This window comes from Odocoileus virginianus, chromosome 21, assembly GCF_023699985.2.
Source record: "Odocoileus virginianus isolate 20LAN1187 ecotype Illinois chromosome 21, Ovbor_1.2, whole genome shotgun sequence".
Lineage (NCBI taxonomy): Eukaryota > Metazoa > Chordata > Mammalia > Artiodactyla > Cervidae > Odocoileus > Odocoileus virginianus.
The window spans coordinates 22,266,552-22,288,003 of NC_069694.1; the positions used below are offsets into that span (position 1 = coordinate 22,266,552).

At 41.5% G+C, this 21,452-nt stretch overlaps 1 protein-coding gene across 4 annotated transcripts in view; it reads right to left on the reverse strand.

Moving 5' to 3' along the window:
• LOC110127253 (cytosolic beta-glucosidase) overlaps positions 1-21,452 on the reverse strand; it is a 217,055-nt gene that overhangs the window by 94,298 nt on the left and 101,305 nt on the right. Inside the window, exon 5 of one of the 4 annotated variants that reach the window (XM_020877389.2) lies at positions 172-1,123. The exons of the other annotated variants lie outside the window; for them this stretch is intronic. Within the exon in view, the coding sequence (XP_020733048.2) occupies positions 921-1,123 (203 nt within the window). The 3' untranslated portion in view covers positions 172-920. Of the gene's footprint in view, positions 1-171; positions 1,124-21,452 lie in introns of those variants that run through there. 4 annotated transcript variants of the gene reach the window in all.

Genomic DNA, 21,452 nt, shown 5'->3' on the forward strand with positions numbered 1-21,452 from the left:
GGACACGACTGAGTGACTGAACTAAGTAACTAATAGTGTAGAAATCCAATTGCTCTTAAATGACAATGCTCAAATACTTCTTTTGCTATTCGCATTCTGGTTTGTGTTATTAATTTACTATTTTCCAAAGGTTTATCAGACAAGAGAGACATGTACTTGCTCATGCATAGCTATGTGCCAAACACATGAACCAATCAATTTTATTAAGTACGTTATTAATTAACTCCTTTGATGAACAGAATGTATAAAGATATAATGTGACTTTTTTAATGTGCCCTTTATTAATTTTTTAAAATGCTTCATCAGTTCTATCATGTCTATTCATAAGTTTTCCAAATGTTCAAATACAATTTCAGATACCCTGCCAGTTCTTTTTCTTTTTAGCTCTGCAGAACTCTCTCCTGAAGTTCTCTGATAATGTGACTAACTTTTAATTTTGATATCTATACTAGATTAAATAGTAGAAAGTTATGGACAGTGGACCTGCTAAGGCAAATAACAGTTGATGTAAACAAAAAAAAAATAGATTCATAAACAAGCCTTCTTAAATTAAGTGATTTGTTCTTAGAGCTGCAAATCATGAGCACACCCTGTTTATAAATTTTGGATTACTTTTTCTAGAAAAAAAAAATCTAAGGATTTAAATTGAAGCTACCAAGTCCATCTGATTTCTTAATACAAAAATCCATTGCAGTGGTTTTCTACTTTTTCAAAAGCCTCATTGATCAAATACAAATAGAGTAAAAGCCATCATTAAATAATTTCCAGGCACTACATATTCAGACTTCATGATCACAGATCAGCTGGTAGGAAACGCTGGTTACCAAAGCAACCTGAGGATGTCTGCAGGATCACCAAAGCAGATTCCATTTCCGAGGGCAGAGAGTCCTTCTCCAGGTGAAATTACCCAGCTGTGCTTTCTATGGAGGTCCCTCCAGGCCATTGTTTCGGATGATCTTAGCATACTCCTTGGCTGATGTGTAAGGGACTCGGGGTCTTGCTGCATCTTCAAAATCAATGTGGAAGAGACCAAACCGGCTGTTATATCCCTGGTTCCACTCAAAGTTATCCAGGAGAGACCAGGCACAGTATACTTGAAGATTGACTTTGTCAAGTTGGATAGCTAAAATTACACAAACAAAAATTTATCAATTACTCAAAGATTTTATGGAAACATAGACAAAATCATTGATGACCAGTATAGGTGGGTAGTCTTCTCCTGCTGAAGATCACAGTGGAAACAGAAGAAGCCTTATTTCAATCCTCTTTTCCAATTCCCTATTTTAAACAAGCATGGACTTCATTTAAGAAGTTAGATTACACACCTTGTTATTTGTCAGCCCCTCTTCATCATATGGGGGAGCTCTTTAATCTCTGAATTTCAGCCGAGTCCAAGTATATAAAAGATCCAATTTTTATTAAAAGTGTAAATAAATGAATAAAGAAATTATGACACTTTAAAAAGTTAAATTACATAATTCTAAACATTTGGGGACTTCCCCGGTAGCACAGTGGATAAGAGACCACCTGCCAATGCAGCTGGTGCAGGTTCGATCCCTGGCACAGGAGGATTCCGCATGCTGGGAAGCAACGATTAATAAGTCCGTGTGCCACAACTACTGAGCCTGCGCTCGAGCCTGCTTGCTGCAGCTGGACAGGGCCTGGATAAAGCAACAAACACCCAGTGCAGCAAAAAGCAAATAAATAAATAAAATTAAATAATTTAAAAAAATATATAGTAACTTTAAAAAATTAAAATAAATATTTGGAGATTCATTCATTTTGAAATGCATTTTATTCATTCATCCATTTACTCAGTACATGTCTTTTCAATACCTACTATTTTTCAGATATGAAACACACGTATACAGAGTTTCTCCTTAGTACCCTAGAACTGCACTCAGTAAAAACACTACTAGCTTCTAAATTCAACTCCAAGATAATCTAGAAAGCTTACTGACAAACTGGAAAAAAGTGATAACATTGCTGAGGAGGCCCCAAGTCTTACTTTGTGTCCTTATGACCAAATTAACATATATTTTAAAATTCTGGAAGTAGAACCTCCAAAATGAAAAGGACCAGCACAGGGTTCTGGCCGTGCTTTTATTCCAGACTAAGAAGGTACAGATATGTTAGGGCATTCTCTCTGCCCCATGTCTAAACTCAGAGTGGTACCAAAGAACTAGACCACCTCCGCTCCAAATGCACATATGCCCAAGCACAATATCCTATATAATTTCATCTGCGGATGCACCAGAGCCCATCCATGGACTCCATAGTAAGATACCAAAGCGTGGAGAATTTTCTAAGTACGCTAATTTCTATCTTTTAGTCAGAGAATTAAGTTCATTTTTAATTGGCATCCTCTTAGGTTATATGAATCTTTGCATTTTCTTTTCTTAATAACAAGTAAACCTTATCTGTGGGATTCACTAATATTTGTTTTATGGTGCAGAAGTTAAAGGGCAGGTTTTCTTTATAAGATAGACATATTCCTAAATAAGTTTGGAGAAGGAAATGGCAACCCACTGCCAGTGTTCTTGCCTGGAGGATCCCACAGACAGAGGAGCCTGGCAGGCAACAGTGCATGGGGTGGCAACAAGTTGGACACGATTGAACTACTAACACAATTTCTTCCTAAATAAGCTAGATGAAAATGAGCATTTATACAATAAATCAAATTTTAATTTTACCAGGGATTGCTTTCAACCCAAATGTCTTCTAACTTCAACAAAGTAAGATCTACCTTTAATTTTTCCTGTAATATTTCTGTATTTTTCTGGTCTCTCGAAAGTACTATACCCATGAACGTGTGTTGATCTCCAAATCTTAGAATTTTTTTTCACTGTGGATATTCCATAGACAAATGGAATTGTTTTTACTATAGATATTCCTTTGACAAAAGTTTTCTGACAGGTTAACTGATGCATAACCCCTTGTCCTTTATGCATGGAGGCATGGATGGGGCTTTACCTAGAGAGTGCCCTGTGAATGACCTCAAGGCAGGAATTAAACCAAACTGGACAGATTCTTTTGCAATGAAGTATTGTTGGAAAATGAAATATATACCATTCAAGCACATCAAGCTTTACAGGAATTAAAACATTTACTAAGTATTCCTTTTCCTTCTACCTGTCCACCTTGCCACATGTGTCTCCTCCCCTATCAACCACAATCTGCAAATACCAAATTTTTAAATAATCTTCTTATATTTAATTTCTGGATGGCATATATCTAAGAATGAAAATGACCAAAACCAAATACCAGGCAAGAATATAGCAATCTTTTTTGACTGCTTTACAATTCAATGTGGGGACATGTGAAAATCATCACTTTTTCTTTCTCACTTGCAGAACTACTGCTCAACAAGCCAGTCTACCAGGTATGAAGCCAGTTTCTGAAAGCATGCACAGTCCCACCAATCACGTACAAAAGGATTGATTCATGTACTAAACTGGGGGATAAAAACGATGCCCTGCCTGCTTGGAAGGGAACAAAAAAGGAAATCTTGACAATTTCATCATTATCTGCCAGGAGTTCCGCAGCAGGCACTAAACGGCCCAAGTGACACTGGTGGATGTCGCTGCGTTTTCATTGCAGGAACACTCAGCTAGAGAATTACCTACTTAGGGCTGAGGAGCCACCCTGCTGGAATCCTTCTCATGGTGCTACCACTGGGAAAAATTACAAAACCGTACTGGAACCTGCATGCCTCTCCTGTTCCAATCTTCTCAAGAACAGAAAGAAACCATCATCGCGTTTCTTGTCACTGTGATTTATGAAGTCCCAAATCTATGCAGGAAAAATATCACTCCTGTGAATCCACTCTCTTTCTTTAAGCAGAGTTTCAGGCCAAGTAAACACAGACCGACAAGAACTGCAGGTGAGTACCACATACATGTGGGTGTGAGCAGGACACCCGCCCCGGAATAACCGGAGTTTGGTTTTGAACTAAAAGACCAGTAGAAAAGGTGTCATGGTCAGCAAGTTGAATATATAGATGAAAGGATTTCTAATCTCATAGCATTGGAATGCTCTTGAGTCATTTACAGAGATGTGGATGGACGGGCAATGTGTCATACAGAGCGAAGGAAGTCACAAAAAGAGAAACAAATATTGTATATTAACACACACACATATATATATATAGAAGCTAGGAAAATGGTACAGGTGGACCTACTTGTAGGGCAGGAATAGAGACACAGATGAAGAGAATGATGGGTGGACACCAGTGGTGGGGGAATGAGTTGGGAGGTTGGGGTTGACGTGCATGCACTGCCATGTATAAAACAGATAGCTAATGGGAACCTGCTGCATAGCGCAGGGAGCTCAGCTCGATGCTCTGTGATGAGCTAGATGGGTGTGATGTGGGGGAGGCTCAAGACAGAAGGGATATACGTATACACGTAGCTGATTCACTTCATTGTACAGCAGAAACCAACACAATATTGTAAAATAACTATACCCCAATTAAAAAAAGGTGCAAGGAAGAAAAATATCTAAGGTTGATTAATATATTATAGCCTCCGGCTGTTCTCATTACAACTCCAGTGTTATAATATGCATATACACACACACACATGCACACATACACTCACTGCCCAGTGTTGGCCAAAATGAAAAGGTTGAGGAGGCAGTCCTTCACCAGACTGCTTTCTCTGCTGACACAACTTCAAGTTCAAAGCATTCCCAAAACCCTGCTCAGTTTCAGTAAGTTGCTACAAGAACTCTCTAGAACACACAGAAACCTCTTATAGTCAAGGTTATGGTTTATTCAGCAAAGGATCCATATTAATATAAGCCAAAGGAAGAGGCACACAGATCAGAAATCGATGGACTTCAAACAGAAAGTTTTCATTGTCTTTTTCCCTAGGAGTCAGGACAATTTGTCCTCTTGGTGCTCACATGTGACAACACACACAGCATTGCCAACCAGAGGCCCACCTGAGCTTCAGTGTCCAGAGTTTTCATTGTAACTGTGTTATCAACATATTGGCATGATCGACTGATTGTTCATGTGAATGAACTCAATTTCCAGGTCAAGTGACACTGTGTGACCCAAAGCCCCCCACTCAGGCACAGAGTCGGTCTTCTAGTGTGACTAGCCCTCACCCTAAACAAAGACATTCTGTCATATAGCAATAGATTTTTCACCCAGAATCTGAGGACAAAGGGCAATCTACTCTTTGGCCAAAATCAAATTCTTTACTACACACACACACCTATTTTATTTATTTTTTTCCATTTACTTTTATTAGCTGGGGGCTAATTACTTTACAGTATTGTAGTGGTTTTTGTCATACATTGACATGAATCAGCCATGGATTTACATGTATTCCCCATCCCGGTCCCCCCTCCCACCTCCCTCTCCACCCGATCCCTCTGGGTCTTCCCAGTGCACCAGGCCCGAGCACTTGTCTCATGCATCCCACCTGGGCTGGTGATCTGTTTCACCCTAGATAATATACATGTTTCGATGCTGTTCTCTCGAAACATCCCACCCTCACCTTCTCCCACAGAGTCCAAAAGTCTGTTCTGTACATCTGTGTCTCTTTTTCTGTTTTGCATATAGGGTTATCATTACCATCTTTCTAAATTCCATATATATGTGTTAGTATACTGTAATGGTCTTTATCTTTCTGGCTTACTTCACTCTGTATAATGGGCTCCAGTTTCATCCATCTCATTAGAACTGATTCAAATGAATTCTTTTTAATGGCTGAGTAATATTCCATGGTGTATATGTACCACAGCTTCCTTATCCATTCATCTGCCGATGGGCATCTAGGTTGCTTCCATGTCCTGGCAATTATAAACAGTCCTGTGATGAATATTGGGGTACACATGTCTCTTTCAGATCTGGTTTCCTCAGACACACACCTATTTTAGAAGCTGACCATTTCATGGTATTGTGCAGATTCTTCTCAATTTACTGACCTAAGTGGTGTTGTGATTATACCTGTGCACTGCTGCTGTACAGAGCAGGGAGAATAGAAAAGAGAGATAAGAAAGCCTTCCTCAGCGATCAATGCAAAGAAATAGAGGAAAACAATAGAATGCGAAAGTCTGGAGATCTCTTCAAGAAAATTAGAGATACCAAGGGAACATTTCATGCAAAGATGGGCACAATAAAGGACAGAAATGGTAGGGACCTAACAGAAGCAGAAGATATTAAGAAGAGGTGGCAAGAATACACAGAATAACTATACAAAAAAGATCTTCATGACCCAGACAATCACGATGGTGTGGTCACCAACCTAGAGCCAGATATTCTGGAATGCGAAGTCAAGTGGGCCTTAGGAAGCATCCTACCAATAAAGCTAGTGGAGGTGATGGAATTCCAGTTGAGCTATTTCAAATCCTAAATGATGATGCTGGTAAAGTGCTGCACTCAATATGCCAGCAAATTTGGAAAACACAGCAATGGCCACAGGACTGGAAAAGGTCAGTCTTCTTTCCAATCCCAAAGAAAGGCAATGCCAAAGAATGCTCAAACTACGACACAATTGCACTCATCTCACATGCTAGTAAAGTAATGCTCAAAATTCTCCAAGCCAGGCTTCAACAGTACATGAACTGTGAACTTCCAGATGTGCAAGCTGGATTGAGAAAAGGCAGAGAAACCAGAGACCAAATTGCCAACATCTGCTGGATCATTGAGAAAGCAAGAGAGTTTCAGAAAAACATCTATTTCTGCTTTATTGACTATGCCAAAGCCTTTGACTGTGTGGATCACAAGAAACTGTGGAAAATTCTGAAAGAGATGGGAATACCAGACCACCTGACCTGCCTCTTGAGGAACCTGTTTGCAGGTCAGGAAGCAAGTTAGAACTGGACATGGAACAACAGACCAGTTCCAAATCAGGAAAGGAGTACATCAAGGATGTATGTTGTCATCCTGCTAATTTAACTTATATGCAGAGTACATTATGAGAAATGCTGGGCTGGAAGAAGCACAAGCTGGAATCAAGATTGCCGGGAGAAATATCAATAACCTCAGATGTGCAGATGATATCACTCTTATGGCAGAAAGTGAAGAAGAACTAAAGAGGCTCTTGATGAAAGTGAAAGAGGAGAGTGAAAAAGTTGGCTTAAAACTCAACATTCAAAAAACTAAGATCATGGCATCTGGTCCCATCACTTCATGAGAAATAGATGGGGAAACAGTGGAAACAGTGACAGACTTTATTTTGGGGGACTCCAAAATCACTGCAGATGGTGACTGCAGCCATGAAATTAAAAGACGCTTGCTCCTTGGAAGAAAAGTTATGACTGACCTAGACAGCATATTAAAAAGCAGAGACATTATTTTGCCAACAAAGGTCCATCTTGACAAAGCTATGGTTTTTCCAGTAGTCATGAATGGATGTGAGAGTTGGACTATAAAGAAAGCTGAGCACCAAAGAATTGATGCTTTTGAACTGTGGTGTTGGAGAAGACTCTTGAGAGTACCTTGGACTGCAAGGAGATCCAACCAGTCCTTCCTAAAATAAATCAGTCCTGAATATTCATTGGAAGGACTGTTGCTGAAGCTGAAACTCCAATACTTTGGCCACCTGATGGGAAGAACTAACTCACTGGAAAAGACCCTGTTGCTGGGAAAGATTAAAGGCATGAGGAGAAAGGGACGACAGAGGATGAGGTGGTTGGATGGCATCACCAACTCAAGGGACATGAGTTTGAGTAAACTCCAGGAGTTGGTGATGGACAGGGAGGCCCGGCGTGCTGCGATTCATGGGGTCACAGAGAGTCAGACACGACTGAGCGACTGAACTGAACTGAAATGAACTGCTGCTGTTGCTGTTTAGTCGCTAAATCGTGTCCAACTCTTTGCGACCCCACGGACTGTAGCTCGCCAGGCTCCTCTGTCCAGGGGATTTCCCGGCAAGAATACTGGAGTGGGTTGCCATTTCCTTCTGCAGAGGATCTTCCCAAAGCAGGGATAGAACCCGGGTCTCCTGCGTTGGCAAGGCAGGCTCTTCTACCTGCTGGGCCACCTGGGAAGCCCATGCTGTGTATCTCATGTTACAAAGGGCTAGAAAGCAGGCACTCAGAATCAATGGGATTTAGTTCCCCACAGTTGATAAAGAGATAATCTTTGTTTTCAAGATTGCCGAAGACTTCTATAAGACATCCATGAATGTGACACAGCTATTAAGCTACAAAACAAACTAATCCACAGACCCAAGCTGCCAGGAAAAGAATCAGTGGACAGGTCCACAACAGTGCAAAAGACAGCAACTTCACAGGGAAAAAGAAGAGAGATAAAGCACAAAAATGGATGAGAAGAAAATATTATAGGCTTCTAAATTTTCATGTGTCAAGTAACAGAAGACTACGCTACCCAATAAAGTAGTGAAAATAACTAAACGTGCTGGATAAATTTTTTTAAACAAGTCTTCCAAACAGTGGAAAGCTGACGGTTTCATAGGGACTTACCAGGACAAAGCAGGAAGTAAGAACTGAGATTGGTGGGCATGGCAGCTACTTTTCCATGACGAAATTTCCCAATCTTAGAAAATCAGAAACTTTTTTTCTTTTCTGGAGTGGGAATAGGTGTCAAAGAATTGTAGTTTGAGAACTCACACACAGAAAGCTAAGATCCCAGAAGACTAAAACTTCAGGGTAAGGGTGAGCCAGAAGGAAACTGGTCACTGGAAAATCACAAGTCACCTGGTGGTTCAGGAAATGTCAAGCAATATGACTGATGTCCTTATAAGAAGAGAGAGTCACCGGGGTGCATGACCACAAAGAAAAAACCAGAGAGGACACGGCGAGAAAGCACTTATCCAAAAGCCAAACGGGGAACGCAGGAGAAGTCAAACCTGCTGATATCTGAATTTTGGACTTCCAGCTTCCAGAACTGTGGGAAAACAAATTTCTGTTGTTTAAGGCGCCCAGTCTGTAGCGTTTTGTTACAGCAGCCCTTAGCAAACTAATATAGGTTGAGGATGGAGAATTTCTGTTCTTAATAAATTCCCTGAGTGATTTTTATATTTAATCAAGTTTGAGGCTCATAAACCTAGGATAAGCTCTGATGGGCAACTACAATTTTTGAAACCCAACTCCCAACCCCAGAGCCATTCTCTAGAGGCATATAAGTGTTGGACAATCTCCATCAGCCCCTCTCCTCAACAGTCATATCTGCAGGAGCTCTATACAGAGACACAACCATGCGAGGGCCATAGCTTCAGACATGGAGGACCGCTGTGAGACTGAGGGGAAGATGCAGCATGCTTAGGAGCATCAGTTGCCTTTTCATCCCACTGCTGAGTCCGTACCAAGCCTTATCCCAGCAGATCGTGGGAAACCATCTCAATTCACCACGTGGGATGGGCTGATTGGATGCTCATACAAAAGATGTGTGCATCCAAAGCCCATGCTGTGTCTTTATTTGGAAAAAAAGGGCCTTTGCAAATGTAAATGAAGGAGCTCAAGATGACATCATCATGCATAATGTGTCTGTGCATGCTCAGTCATGTCTGACTCTGCAATCCCATGGATTGTGCCCCGCCAGGCGCCTCTGTCCATGGAATTTTCCAGGCAAGAATACGGACGTGGGTTGCCACTTCCTATTCCAGGAGACCTTGCCAACTCAGGGATCGAACCCATGTCTCCTGACTCTCCTGTATTTGCAGGTGGATTCCTTCCACTGAGCTACCTGGGAAGCCTCTATCATGCATAATGGTGAGTCCTAAATACAGTGACAAGTGCCCTTAAAAGAGAAAGAGAGGAGTTATACAAGGAAAAAGGCAAGGCGAAGAGAGGCAGAGACTGGAGGCATCTCCTGCAAGCCAAGGAACGCCAAGGCAGCCGCCAGTAGAGAAGCTGGTAGAGCGGCTTGTACCCAGGCTTTCCCAGGCGGCACTGGTAGTAATGAACCTGCCTGCTGATGCACAAGTATGGTACAGATTCTCCCTCAGGACCTCCAGAAGTTGCTGATCTTACTGATAAACCTTCGCTTCAGACTTCTGGCCTCCAGACCTCTGAGAGAAGACATTTATGCTGTTTAAGCCACCAAGTTTGTAGTGATTTGTTTCAGCAACCACAGCAAACAGACACACCAGACTCTCTGGGGTAGATGCCAACTGGGTTCCAAGTACCAAACCACCCACCTGATTCTGCTGAGTGCTTATGAGAATCCCTCTCAAGGCCCACAAAACCGGAGAGAGTAAGCCTTCCCGGGACGCAATTCAAAGCAGATTTTCTGGCATTTGTCCCACACACGAACTCTGAAAATGTGTCTCTCAGAGTTTGGTGGATGTGCACACAAGCTCTACAACTGGTGGACAGCTTTAGCTGTTAAACAGTTCCTGAGAGAACTGGCACGCCAGCCGTTTCCCCTTTCTTTAAAAAAATAAAATAAAACAACATCAGGAAGATCTAAACATAGAAAATGCATAATAAGCCCTCCCCTCCCACCCCTGACAACTCCAGGTGAGTATCAGTGGCCGGACAGCATCTGTGAAAATGCCCAAATAATCCTGAAGCTGGAGGCCCCACCTGCACATGGGAACTCTTCAAAGCAAAAACTATGACTCTCTGAAAAAACAATCTTTGAAAAGCAAAGGCTAATTTATAAATATTTTATAGGAAAATGACAGTTAACCAGAGATGAGCTTAAAGATTTCTTAATTATCTGCATTGTTCCTATTACTTAGATTAGATTAGGGTGGGGGATGGAAGTAAATAGCAAGCAGATGAAAGGTATCATATAAAGCTGTATTTTTATTTAATTATAAAGTTGATGAGCAGATAGGTACACATTTGGAGTCACCTTCTGTAGTTTCTCCATCAATATTACTTTTACAGTTACCTCCGCTATACTATGTAAATTCTTATAAGAACCAAAGTTCTCAGCACATAAAATTGTCTTCTACCAGAAGACAATCTTTCTCTCTTCCTTCCTTCTTTTCTTTCCTTCTGGGACTTACTTTCCCTTTCTGTAAAATGAGGATTATTTATAGCATTTTCTTCCAAGGATTGTGGTGGGTATTAAATCAATATAAAGCTCTATTTATAATGCCTAGTTTATAGTAAATACTCAATAAACACTACTTGTTGGTACTGTTATTCTTGTTATTTCTCTGAGTCTGGAAGGGCAATGAATGAAATCTGTTTTTTCTCTTCCTCCCATCTGTCTCCAAATAGCTTTCAGAGCATGTAGAGTCAGCACAAAGCTGTTCCATGCTGAGAACAAGAGAAAGCAGGGCATCAAGGGAAGTGCAGTATCTGGGGCAGGGTTTGTGCTGGTGGAAAGGGTCAGTTGTGGGTCAAGAAAAATAAATCACTGAAGACAGGGGCCTTAGGGTGAGGCTGCCAGAAACACCGGATGTTGCTGAAGCCTCCCTGCATCAGTACACTTGGAGGTGGGAACAGCATCACTTTAGGTTTCAGGGATCCACATCCATCCTTGGGGCTTCCTCAGTGGCTCAGTGGTAAAGAACCCACCTGCCAATGCAGGAGCCACAGGAGATTCGGGTTAGATCCTGGATTGGGAAGATCCCGTGGAGTAGGAAATGGCAACCCACTCCAGTATTCTTGCCTGGACAATCCCATGGACAGAGGAGCCTAGTGGGCTACAGTCTGTGGGGTTCTAAGAGTCAGACCCGACTTAGTGATTAAACAGCAACAACACATCCATCCCACATTTATTCAATAAATATATATTGTGTTAGGAATTGGGACCATAAGAGTGAACAAAATAATCAGCCTCTCTTTTTAAAGAGCTTAACAGCCTATATGGAAGACATATCTTAATCAAATTACCACCCTGTGAGCCTTTAATTACAATCTGTGAAAAGCATTATGAAAGGAAAGACGTGGGAACTATGGGAAAGAACAGCATATTAGCTAACATTTATTGAGCACTTGGGTACCACTGTAAGGGTTTCGGGTATGCATTAATTCACTTAATCTTTACAGTAAACCTGTGACTTAGATGGATATCACCATTGTCTTCATTTTACAGAGAAGGGAAGTCATGCACAGAGACGTTTGGTAACCTTTGCAAAATTCAAATATCAAGTAACTAGGGGAGTTAAGACTGGAGCTCAGGCAGGATACTGATGGAGCCATGACACTGTACTGAGTCTTTGCTTGTTTTGTTTAAAATCCAAGTTTCTTTTTCTTTAATTTTTAAATTTGTATATACAGTTTAAAGGTTACTTTCCATTTACAGATGTTACAAAATACTGGCTCTATTCCCCATGTTGTACAATCATCCTGGAGCCTATCTTAGACCCAATAGTTTGTACCTCCTACTCTCCCACTCTTACTGCCCCTCCCTCACCACTGCTCACCACTAATTTGTTCCCTATGGATCTGTGAGTCTTGTTTCTTTTTTGTTATATTCATTGGCTTGTTGCAGTATTAGATTCCACATATAAATAGTAGTATATAATATTTGTCTCCGTCTGAATTATTTCACTTAGTATAATGCCCTCCAAGCCTATCCACATTGCTGTAAATGGCAAAATTTCATTCTTTCTTATGGCTAAGTAGTATTCCATTGTGTATATGTGTGTGTGTGTATTATCTACCACATCTTCTCTATCCATTCCTCTCTATCCATTCATCAATTAATGGACACTAGATTGATTCCATCCTTTGGTAATTCTTTGGCAGTTGTAAATAATGTTGCTATGACCATTGGGGTGTGTGTATCTTTTCAAATGAGTGATTTTGGTTTTTTGTGATATATACCCAGGAGTGGAATTGCTGGGTCATATGGCAGCAAGAATGTGGATAAAAGGGAACACTCTTTCACTGTTTGTGGGAATGTATCATGGTGCAGCCACTGTGGAAAACAGTATGGAGGTTTCTCAGAAAACTAAACAAAGAACTACTATCCTAAGTCTTGACAATATGCTATAGTGGAAAGATCTTAGGAAGGGTGGGAGAACAGGAGAGAGGGAAATGGAAACAGTTTCTTGGAATGAACTAGAGCTGAGAGCTCAAAGACTAGCCAGACTTATCAAATGCTCCCAGCCAGGTTCTTTCTTACTTGTAAGTAATAGAAGCTGACCTTGACTGACAAAGCAAGAAAGAGGTGAAGCGGCAGTTGAGCGGCTCAGGAGCAGCGGCCGAGAGGACATACCCCACATCCAAGGTAAGAGAAACCCAAGGAAGACAGTAGGCCCTGAGAGAGAGCATCAGAGGGCAAACAGAAAATTAGCCAATCTGATCACATGGACCACAGCCTTGTCTAACTCAATGAAACTAAGCCATGCCGTGTGGGGCCACCCAAGACGGATGGGTCATGGTGCAGAGGTCTGACAGAATGTGGTCCACTGGAGAAGGGAATGGCAAACCACTTCAGTATTCTTGCCTTGAGAACCCCATGAACAGTATGAAAAGGCAAAAAGATAGGATTCTGAAAGATGAACTCCCCAGGTCGCTAGGTGCCCAATTTGATACTGGAGATCAGTGGAGAAATTACTCCAGAAAGAATGAAGGGATGGAGCCAAAGCAAAAATAACACCCAGTTGTGGATGGGACTGGTGATAGAGGCAAAGTCCGATGCTGTAAAAAGCAATACTGCGTAGGAACCTGGAATGTCAGGTCCATGAGTCAAGGCAAATTGGAAGTGGTCAAACAGGAGATGGCTAGAGTGAATGTGGACATTCTAGGAATCAGAGAACTAAAATGGACTGGAATGGGTGAATTTAATTCAGATGACCATTTTATCTACTACCGTGGGCAGGAATCCCTTAGAAGAAATGGAGTAGCCATTATAGTCAAGAAAAGAGTCCGAAATGCAGCACTTGGATGCAATCTCAAAAATGAGAGAATGATCTCTGTTCATTTCCAAGGCAAACCTGTGGCTCTAGAGGTAGAAAAATAGGTAAATAAAAAATGATAAAACTGACTGTGACACAAAAGAAAAAATGTATCATTTTGCTCTAAAACAGACTCAGGGCTTTAGAATTATAATTTGTCAATTCTTTCTTAAGTCCACAAAATATACCATAGAGCATCTACTCTATACAAGTTACTATTTTAGGCAGAATGATCCTCACTGGGGGTTGGGAGGAGGAATCTAATGCAGACCTTTGCCCTGGAGGTGAAGTAAAAGAGCAAAGACCCCGTTAATCTCTCTGCTATGTGCATTCATTCAACACCATTCATTTCCCTTTTATAACATGAATAAGACACGGATATAACTATTTGTTCAGTGCTGTCTTCTACTCCAGACTCAGAGCTCCATGAGGGCAGGCAGCACAGAGATTTTATATTCCCAAAACCTAGCACAGTGGCTGGCGAAGGATCATTTTCTAGTGAATATCACTTAAATGACTGAATGACTACAAATAGATATAGAACACTGAACAAAATGTTTGCAAGGTAAGAGTAGATAAAAGGTCATTCTCAAGACGGCAAGAGTATCTTCTTGACCAAGATGACAAATTTCAACTCCAAAATTCAACTTGTCCAAATAAAGAGGAAGAAACATCTCCTTACAATCTGATAAACTCATCAGGCATTTTGTATGCTGAAATATTTTTCTATGATCACTTGACTTCAGGAACATGTCTCTTGTCAGTTACTGGTATTCCTATACCTATACAATACATGTTGAATAAATTATACTTAAGTGAAGTCGCTCAGTTGTGTCTGACTCTGTGACTCCATGGATGGTAGCCTACAAGGATCCTCCGTCCATGGGATTTTCCAGGCAAGAGTACTGGAGTGGGTTGTCATTTCCTTCTCCAGGGGATCTTTCCAACCCAGGGATCAAACCCGGGTCTCCCACATTGTAGGCAGATGCTTTACCATCTGAGCACCAGGGAAGTCAAATTATACTAAATACCCCTTAAAAGGGCTTCCCTGGGGCTCAGTTGTAAAGAATCCACCTGCCAATGCAGGAGAGATTTCGATCCCTGGGTCAGGAACATCCTCTGGAGGAGGAAATGGCAAGTATTCTTGCCTGAAGAACTCCATGGACAGAGGAGTCTAGCATGCTATAGTCCATGGGGTCGCTTAAGAGTCAAATACAACTTAACAACTAAACAACAACCCCTTAAAATGCCATTCTCAGAGGAGTTAATATCTCTTTTTGTTAATGACAAAGGGAAAGAAAGTAAGCATTAGCCATCTCCTCACCACAATAATACTACAAAAACATTTCAAGTGCTTGTATTTGATGACGCCTGTAATTGCACAGAGTTGAGAGATACAGGAAAGTGAGCAACAGAGAGTTGGGAAGATAGAACAGTGACATGTCTTTAAAATACTACCATGTACATTTTCATATTGGCATCAAGTTCAAGCTCAGATGGGTACACCTCACCCAGACTGCCTGTCATGGCCTACTGCACAAGTCTCGCTAGTCTGCTTTTTAAGGACAAGGAAGGACACTGCTTGGTGTTGTGGCCACAAGCTGTTCAGGGAAGAGACTTTGCTCAGCACATTTCAGCTGCTGAGCAGGGCTGGGTTCATTTCAGAGAGCCACATAAAATAAATAATCATGCAAAAGCAGATTCGTTCTGATAGGGCTCTGACAGCTGCTCCGAGAGGTGGGTGCTTGCGAGCCCATCTTTCAACAATGAACTGACCCAAAGATCCAGGAAAGCTCCAGACAGGACCATATGGCCTGGAATAAAAACATATTTCAAACTCTGTTTATTATGCATATCTTTCAAAGGTTCACTACTCTGTGATGAAACATTGCACCTGCAAGGCTTTAATAAGCTTCCCTAGCAAGTACAATTATAAAACCCAGGAACCTGAAGAATTTGTCTTCTCTTACACCTAGCCATGTACTGCCCACCAATGACTGGTCTCATTCTTTTTAATTATATAGGTTTGCAATATTTTATAAGCTACAATCGATACTTATTCAGAAAATAAAACTTCTTATAGACCTCAGAGTGAGAGCCTTGAAATATCTCTCTTTAAATTTTGGGGACTGCAACATTACTGTCCACAGAACCCTCTAGTCTGCCTGAAAAGAAAAGCAGCAGTTTAATCATGCACAGGAGAGCATATGACATGAATTGAGGTGGGGCTTCCTTCACCAGCAATGGCCAGGGCAGAGGAGACATGAACAGTTTTCTCTTCACGAAATGAGCCCTGTGATTCCACATTGGATCCAAACATTTGAGAAGTCCAGCTTGTTCATTATTCACTCAACAAATATCGACTGAGCAGCTCTTGTGTGTCAGAATCCAGGTCAGGTATAGAGATTCAAAGATCAACAGTACATAGTTTCTGCCCTCAAGAAATAATGGGGCTTCCCTGGTGGTCCAGTGATTAAGAATCTGCCTGCCAATGCATGGGACACAGGTTCGATCCCTGGTCTGGGAAGATCCCACACGCCATCGAGAGACTAAGCCCATGTGCCATAACTACCGAGCCTGTACTCCAAAGCCTTAGCTCTGTAGCAGAGAAGCCACTGCAATGAGAAGCCCAGGCACCACAAGACCGCAGCCCCTGCTCATCACAACTGGAGGAAGCCCACGCTCAGTAGTGAAGACCCAGCACAGCCAGAAATACATACATACATTACAAAAAAAAAAAAGAAATGTGGTATCATTTGGAAGACAGATCCAAAAAGAACTGGCTAGAGAATATGAAGAAACATTGGTAGGAGAAACCAAAAATCCACATGAAATTCAGAACTTTTTTATTCCTCTACCCTGAAATAGTACACTTGAGACATTTTAGGATTTTTAGAAATGGATTTCATGTAAGATGGCTTAGCCTAATCATTTTGCAGAGTGTTAGCATGGCTGCATCTTTCTAAGATCGTATCTTATTCCCCTTGAACCCATGGGGAACTATATCCCTGGGTTTACATCATAGAAGTATTTTATCATACAAACATCAATGTGAAGAATGTAGGACCAATAATGGTAGATGATACAAATACTTCACTATAAGATTATGTGGTAGACCTGGAGACATATGAAAAAAAGTAACTGTGTCTTCCTAGAGGTGTGGTGATGCCATCAGTACATGAGCTTCTTGGACCAGGGGTTGTTACTTCTTGAACTTCCCTCATAGCTCAATTGGTAAAGAATCCGCCTGCAATGCAGGAGATCCTGGTGAGAGAAATACACAAAAGGAGGAAGGGAGGGAGGATGAGAATAAAGGATAAAGGAGGCAAAGAGAAAAGGAGGAGACAAGAGGAAGGGAGGCAAAGAGGGAAGGAGTCAGGAGGGCAGCAATAAACATTTACTTTCTACAATCAATAGCATCTCTAAACTGCTTTTATCTCCAGACTCTCAAGAATGATTCACAAATATGTAGCCAGGACATTAGCTTTCAAGCCTTTTCAGAATCAAGGAGAAGAGCAAAGGATTACCAGAGATGACACCTGATACTGTCTAGACACCCACGAAAAAGAACAGCTATGATTTATTGCTAAAAACTATCCCGTTCACAACAATTCTTAAAGACTGATGCTATTCTGTCCATTATATGGACACAGAAAATGAATCTCAAAGAAAGTAAACATGTTCAAGGTGATCAAGACAACGGGTAACAGAGAAAGGATTAAAACCCAGCTATCTGCCTCCAAAATTCATGTTCTTCCCAATATCCTGTCCTGCCTTCTTCCTGATTCATCTTAATGAACATTCACATCCCTGCTTAGAAAGGTACCCATTTTTTCTCCATTTTACCTATGCTTTGAAAGACTGCTGATCAAAGCCGTGTAGGTGGCCATAACAGATGAAGTGTCAAAGGAATTCTGGACAGGTGCCTGATACCAAGCATGTGACTGGCAAGGACCAGTCTGACCAGTATCTCTTCATTTGACCTTGCTGTCTCTCGAGTATCAATTAAACGTCTCTGGTTCTGAGCATTAAAAAAAAAAAAAAAATAGTCCTAAGAAACATCAGCAGAAACAGAGAGAGTAGACCATGTACATTGGGAATGGAAAACCTTTAATTTTACTGTGAACTGCACGGCAAAGAAAATCATCAAACCAAGAGAGAATGGGGTCAACAGATTTTTGTTTTTCTCATGCTTATGCCAGAATTCTACAAGTATTTTAACTCCATTTTTTTCTCTTGATGATGTTTTTGTTTAGATGATAATAAGTCCACTCTTATATTAGCTACTTCACTGAGATCAAGAAAACCTATAGACCATCTCTTTCACCTAAACTTTCATTGACTACCTCTAAGAGAAACTTTCTTAAATGAAGGATGGGGTGAATTCACTTGCATTTGGAGCTAATAAGACAGTAGTAATTCCCGCTGAAGCTGAAACTCCACTACTTTGGCCACCTCATGCGAAGAGTTGACTCATTGGGAAAGACCCGGATGCTGGGAGGGATTGGGGGCAGGAGGAGAAGGGGATGACAGAGGATGAGATGGCTGGATGGCATCACTGACTCGATGGGCATGAGTTTGAGTAAACTCCGGGAGTTGGTGATGGACAGGGAGGCCTGGCGTGCTGCCATTCATGGGGTCACAAAAAGTTGGACACGACTGAGCGACTGAACTCAACTGAATTCCCGTTTACTGAATACTGGGCACACTTTTAAAGTTTTATATGCATATTTAATTTACTCTTTCCAACAATACCATTATATAAGGTAGACACTCATTATTCCCACTTTACAAAATGAGAAAAATGGCTTAAGGATGCTGTGTCATTTGCCCCAAGGTCATGCATCTGATAATACACGTCAAGGATGATCTTTGTAAATCTCTGGCAGAGTGAAGTGGATAGCAACTTGCAGATGATTCTTGAAGGACAACTACATCATCTTATTTTCATTGGGCATAATATTTATTCTTTCATTCAAATTCTTTCAATTTATTGTTGTTTTTTTTTTCTCAAGCCAATGGAATACAGAAACAAATATGATGAGATACTAACCCTTAAGTATTTCTCTTTCTTTAAGGAAGAAAAATACGTAAAGGAGTAATTGGGATAGACGCAATCAGGGCAAACACTGGGCATGGTGGGGGCACAAAACAGGAACTGTTAACTCAAGGCATCAGCAACACGATGTCAGATAAGGTTTCTTTAGACTAGCTGATGCTAGAATGAATAACCTTGAAGGGCAGATAGCATATAATGGGGAGGAAAAGGCCAGAAAGCACAAGAAAAAGACAAGGACACATTCTGGGGAACTATATCTAATTCGATGTGGCACAAGGCATCAATAAAGACAAAAGGGCAAGAGTGACCCGGGGGAGTATGTAAAAAGTATGTAAAAAGCCAAGTCTTGAGAGCACTTGCTCGCCATGCTAACAAATTGGAATTTTATGCTGAAGGCAATGAGAAACCACCAGGGATTTTAAAGTAGGAGAATGGGAAGAATGAATTGCACTTTAGGACAATCATTCTGGTAGTAGACCAAAGACGAGTCTGGGAGGCCAGGGAGGCGGCTGCTAAAGCCTTCTATTTGAGGAAATTGCAATGGCTCAGAGGGAGGGGCACGATACTAGAGATATTAAGAAAGAATCAAATCTTTCAGTCAATTCATTAAGATGAAGGGTTTAACATGACTCCCAGTTCTATAGCTGTGTCAATTGGATTTAAGAAAGAAAGAATTTGGGACTTCCCTGGTGGTCCAGCTGTTAAGACTCCTTGCTTCCAATGCAGGGGGGATGGATTCAATCCCTGGTCGGGGAACTAAGATTCCATATGCACTGAACTGTGCAAATAAAGCAAGTGAATTGTATGGTATATGAATTATAACTCAATTTTTTTTAAAAGCAAGAACTTAAGAGAAGAATCAGGTTTGGAGAATTAAACATTATAATGCACCTGAGGCTCTAGAGTATAAAATAAAACTGACGATAGTGTTTTATCATTTCTTTAAACAACCCTATGAGGTTGGTCTTATCCATCCTCATCTCAGATGAGAGCTCTGAACAGAGAGATCAAGTGATTTGCTCAAGTTCCTACAAATAGCAGAGGGAAGAACTAGAAGTTGAACCCTTTCTAAATCTCATTTTCTCTCCACTACAAAGTCTGATTCATGCAATAACAGTAGCAAAATAATAATGACGATAGGGAATGTATGTTGAATGCCCAGGCCATCTTCTGAGAATTTCATATTTAATTTTTAAATTTTTTTAACTTCATATTTAATATTTAACTTCATAACTCATTTAATTCCCATGACAATCCCACCCAGTAGGTATTATTGTTAGCTCCATTTTATTTTTATTTTTTTCAATTTTTAGTTTGTATTGGGGTATAGCCAATTCACAATGTTGTGATAGTTTCAGATCAACAGTGAAGGTAGTTAGTCACACATATGCATTCTCCCTAAACTTCCCACCCATCCAGACTGCCACATAACACTGAGCAGAGTCCATGTGCTACTCCATTTTATAGCTGAAGCAAATGAGACATGAAGAAGTGTCAGCAATAAGTGGTATCAACTGGGACCAAAACCTGCCTGTTGCCATCTCCCCTATGGACGGGTCTCGTGCCACAGCGAACACAACTACACAGCAGTAAGTCAGTGACCATCTTCGTGTTCCTCAACAGAAGCCATGGTTTTCTCAAAGCCTGTGAACTAGGAGAAAATCCAGACACAGGTCCTCATTGTTTCAATCCACATATGAAAGTTGACAGGTATCGCCCCACTCCCTCTGCCACCAGTTTCTTGAGTCGACCAGCACAAATATCCAGGTCTTCCTTGCCAGGCTGCCAGCATTGCCTTTCAGAAGCCAGGGCCAGGCTCTATTGATGCAGTTTGCATCTTCAGTAGGGAACAAATTTCCAGCAGCTTTAGTGCACTGGGCTATGCTGTCCTGGAGCGGAATTAACAACCCCAGCTTGACTGCCCCATGCATCAGGCTGTGGAAACAGTCCTCTGGAGGACCCTGCTCACCAAAAACCCATTAGCCAATTACTCAGAGCCAGTTTAGTAAATGAGCTTTCTGTGGACTAACTGGAGCGCCGTGAAAGCGAACCTGCAAAGAGAAGCTAGCTCTCTGTAGCGAGATCTCTCTCGGTGCACCCCAGATTCGGGGGTCCTGGAGAGCAGATGGTGGATTGCCGCAGCCACACACTCTCAGCCTGGGCTGTGTTGTGTGCTCAGTCATGTCCAGCTCTTTGCAACCCCATGGACTGTAGCCCAACCAGGATCCTCTATCCATAGCATTCTCCAGGCAAGAGTACTGGAGTGGGTTGCCTCCACTCCAGGGGAATCTTTCCAACCCGGGGATGGAGCCCTCATCTCCTGTGTTGCCTGCATTGCATGCAGGTTCTTCACTGCTGAGCTATTGGGGAAAGCAGCTCAGCCTGGGCTGCCCAGAGTCAAATACCAGGTCTGGCCCAGCTGTGCCCTCCAGCAAGGTATTCTGGTCTCAGTTTGTCTCCCCATTTGTAAAATGAGGATCTTAGGACCCATTTCAGTGGATCTGGAGCTCTCAAATGTGATGATGCACTTGTGCTCAACACATAAAAACCATTTCAATCAATGTCAGCTGATATTATTTATTGCACTTGTTTATTTGTGTGGGAAAAGCCCA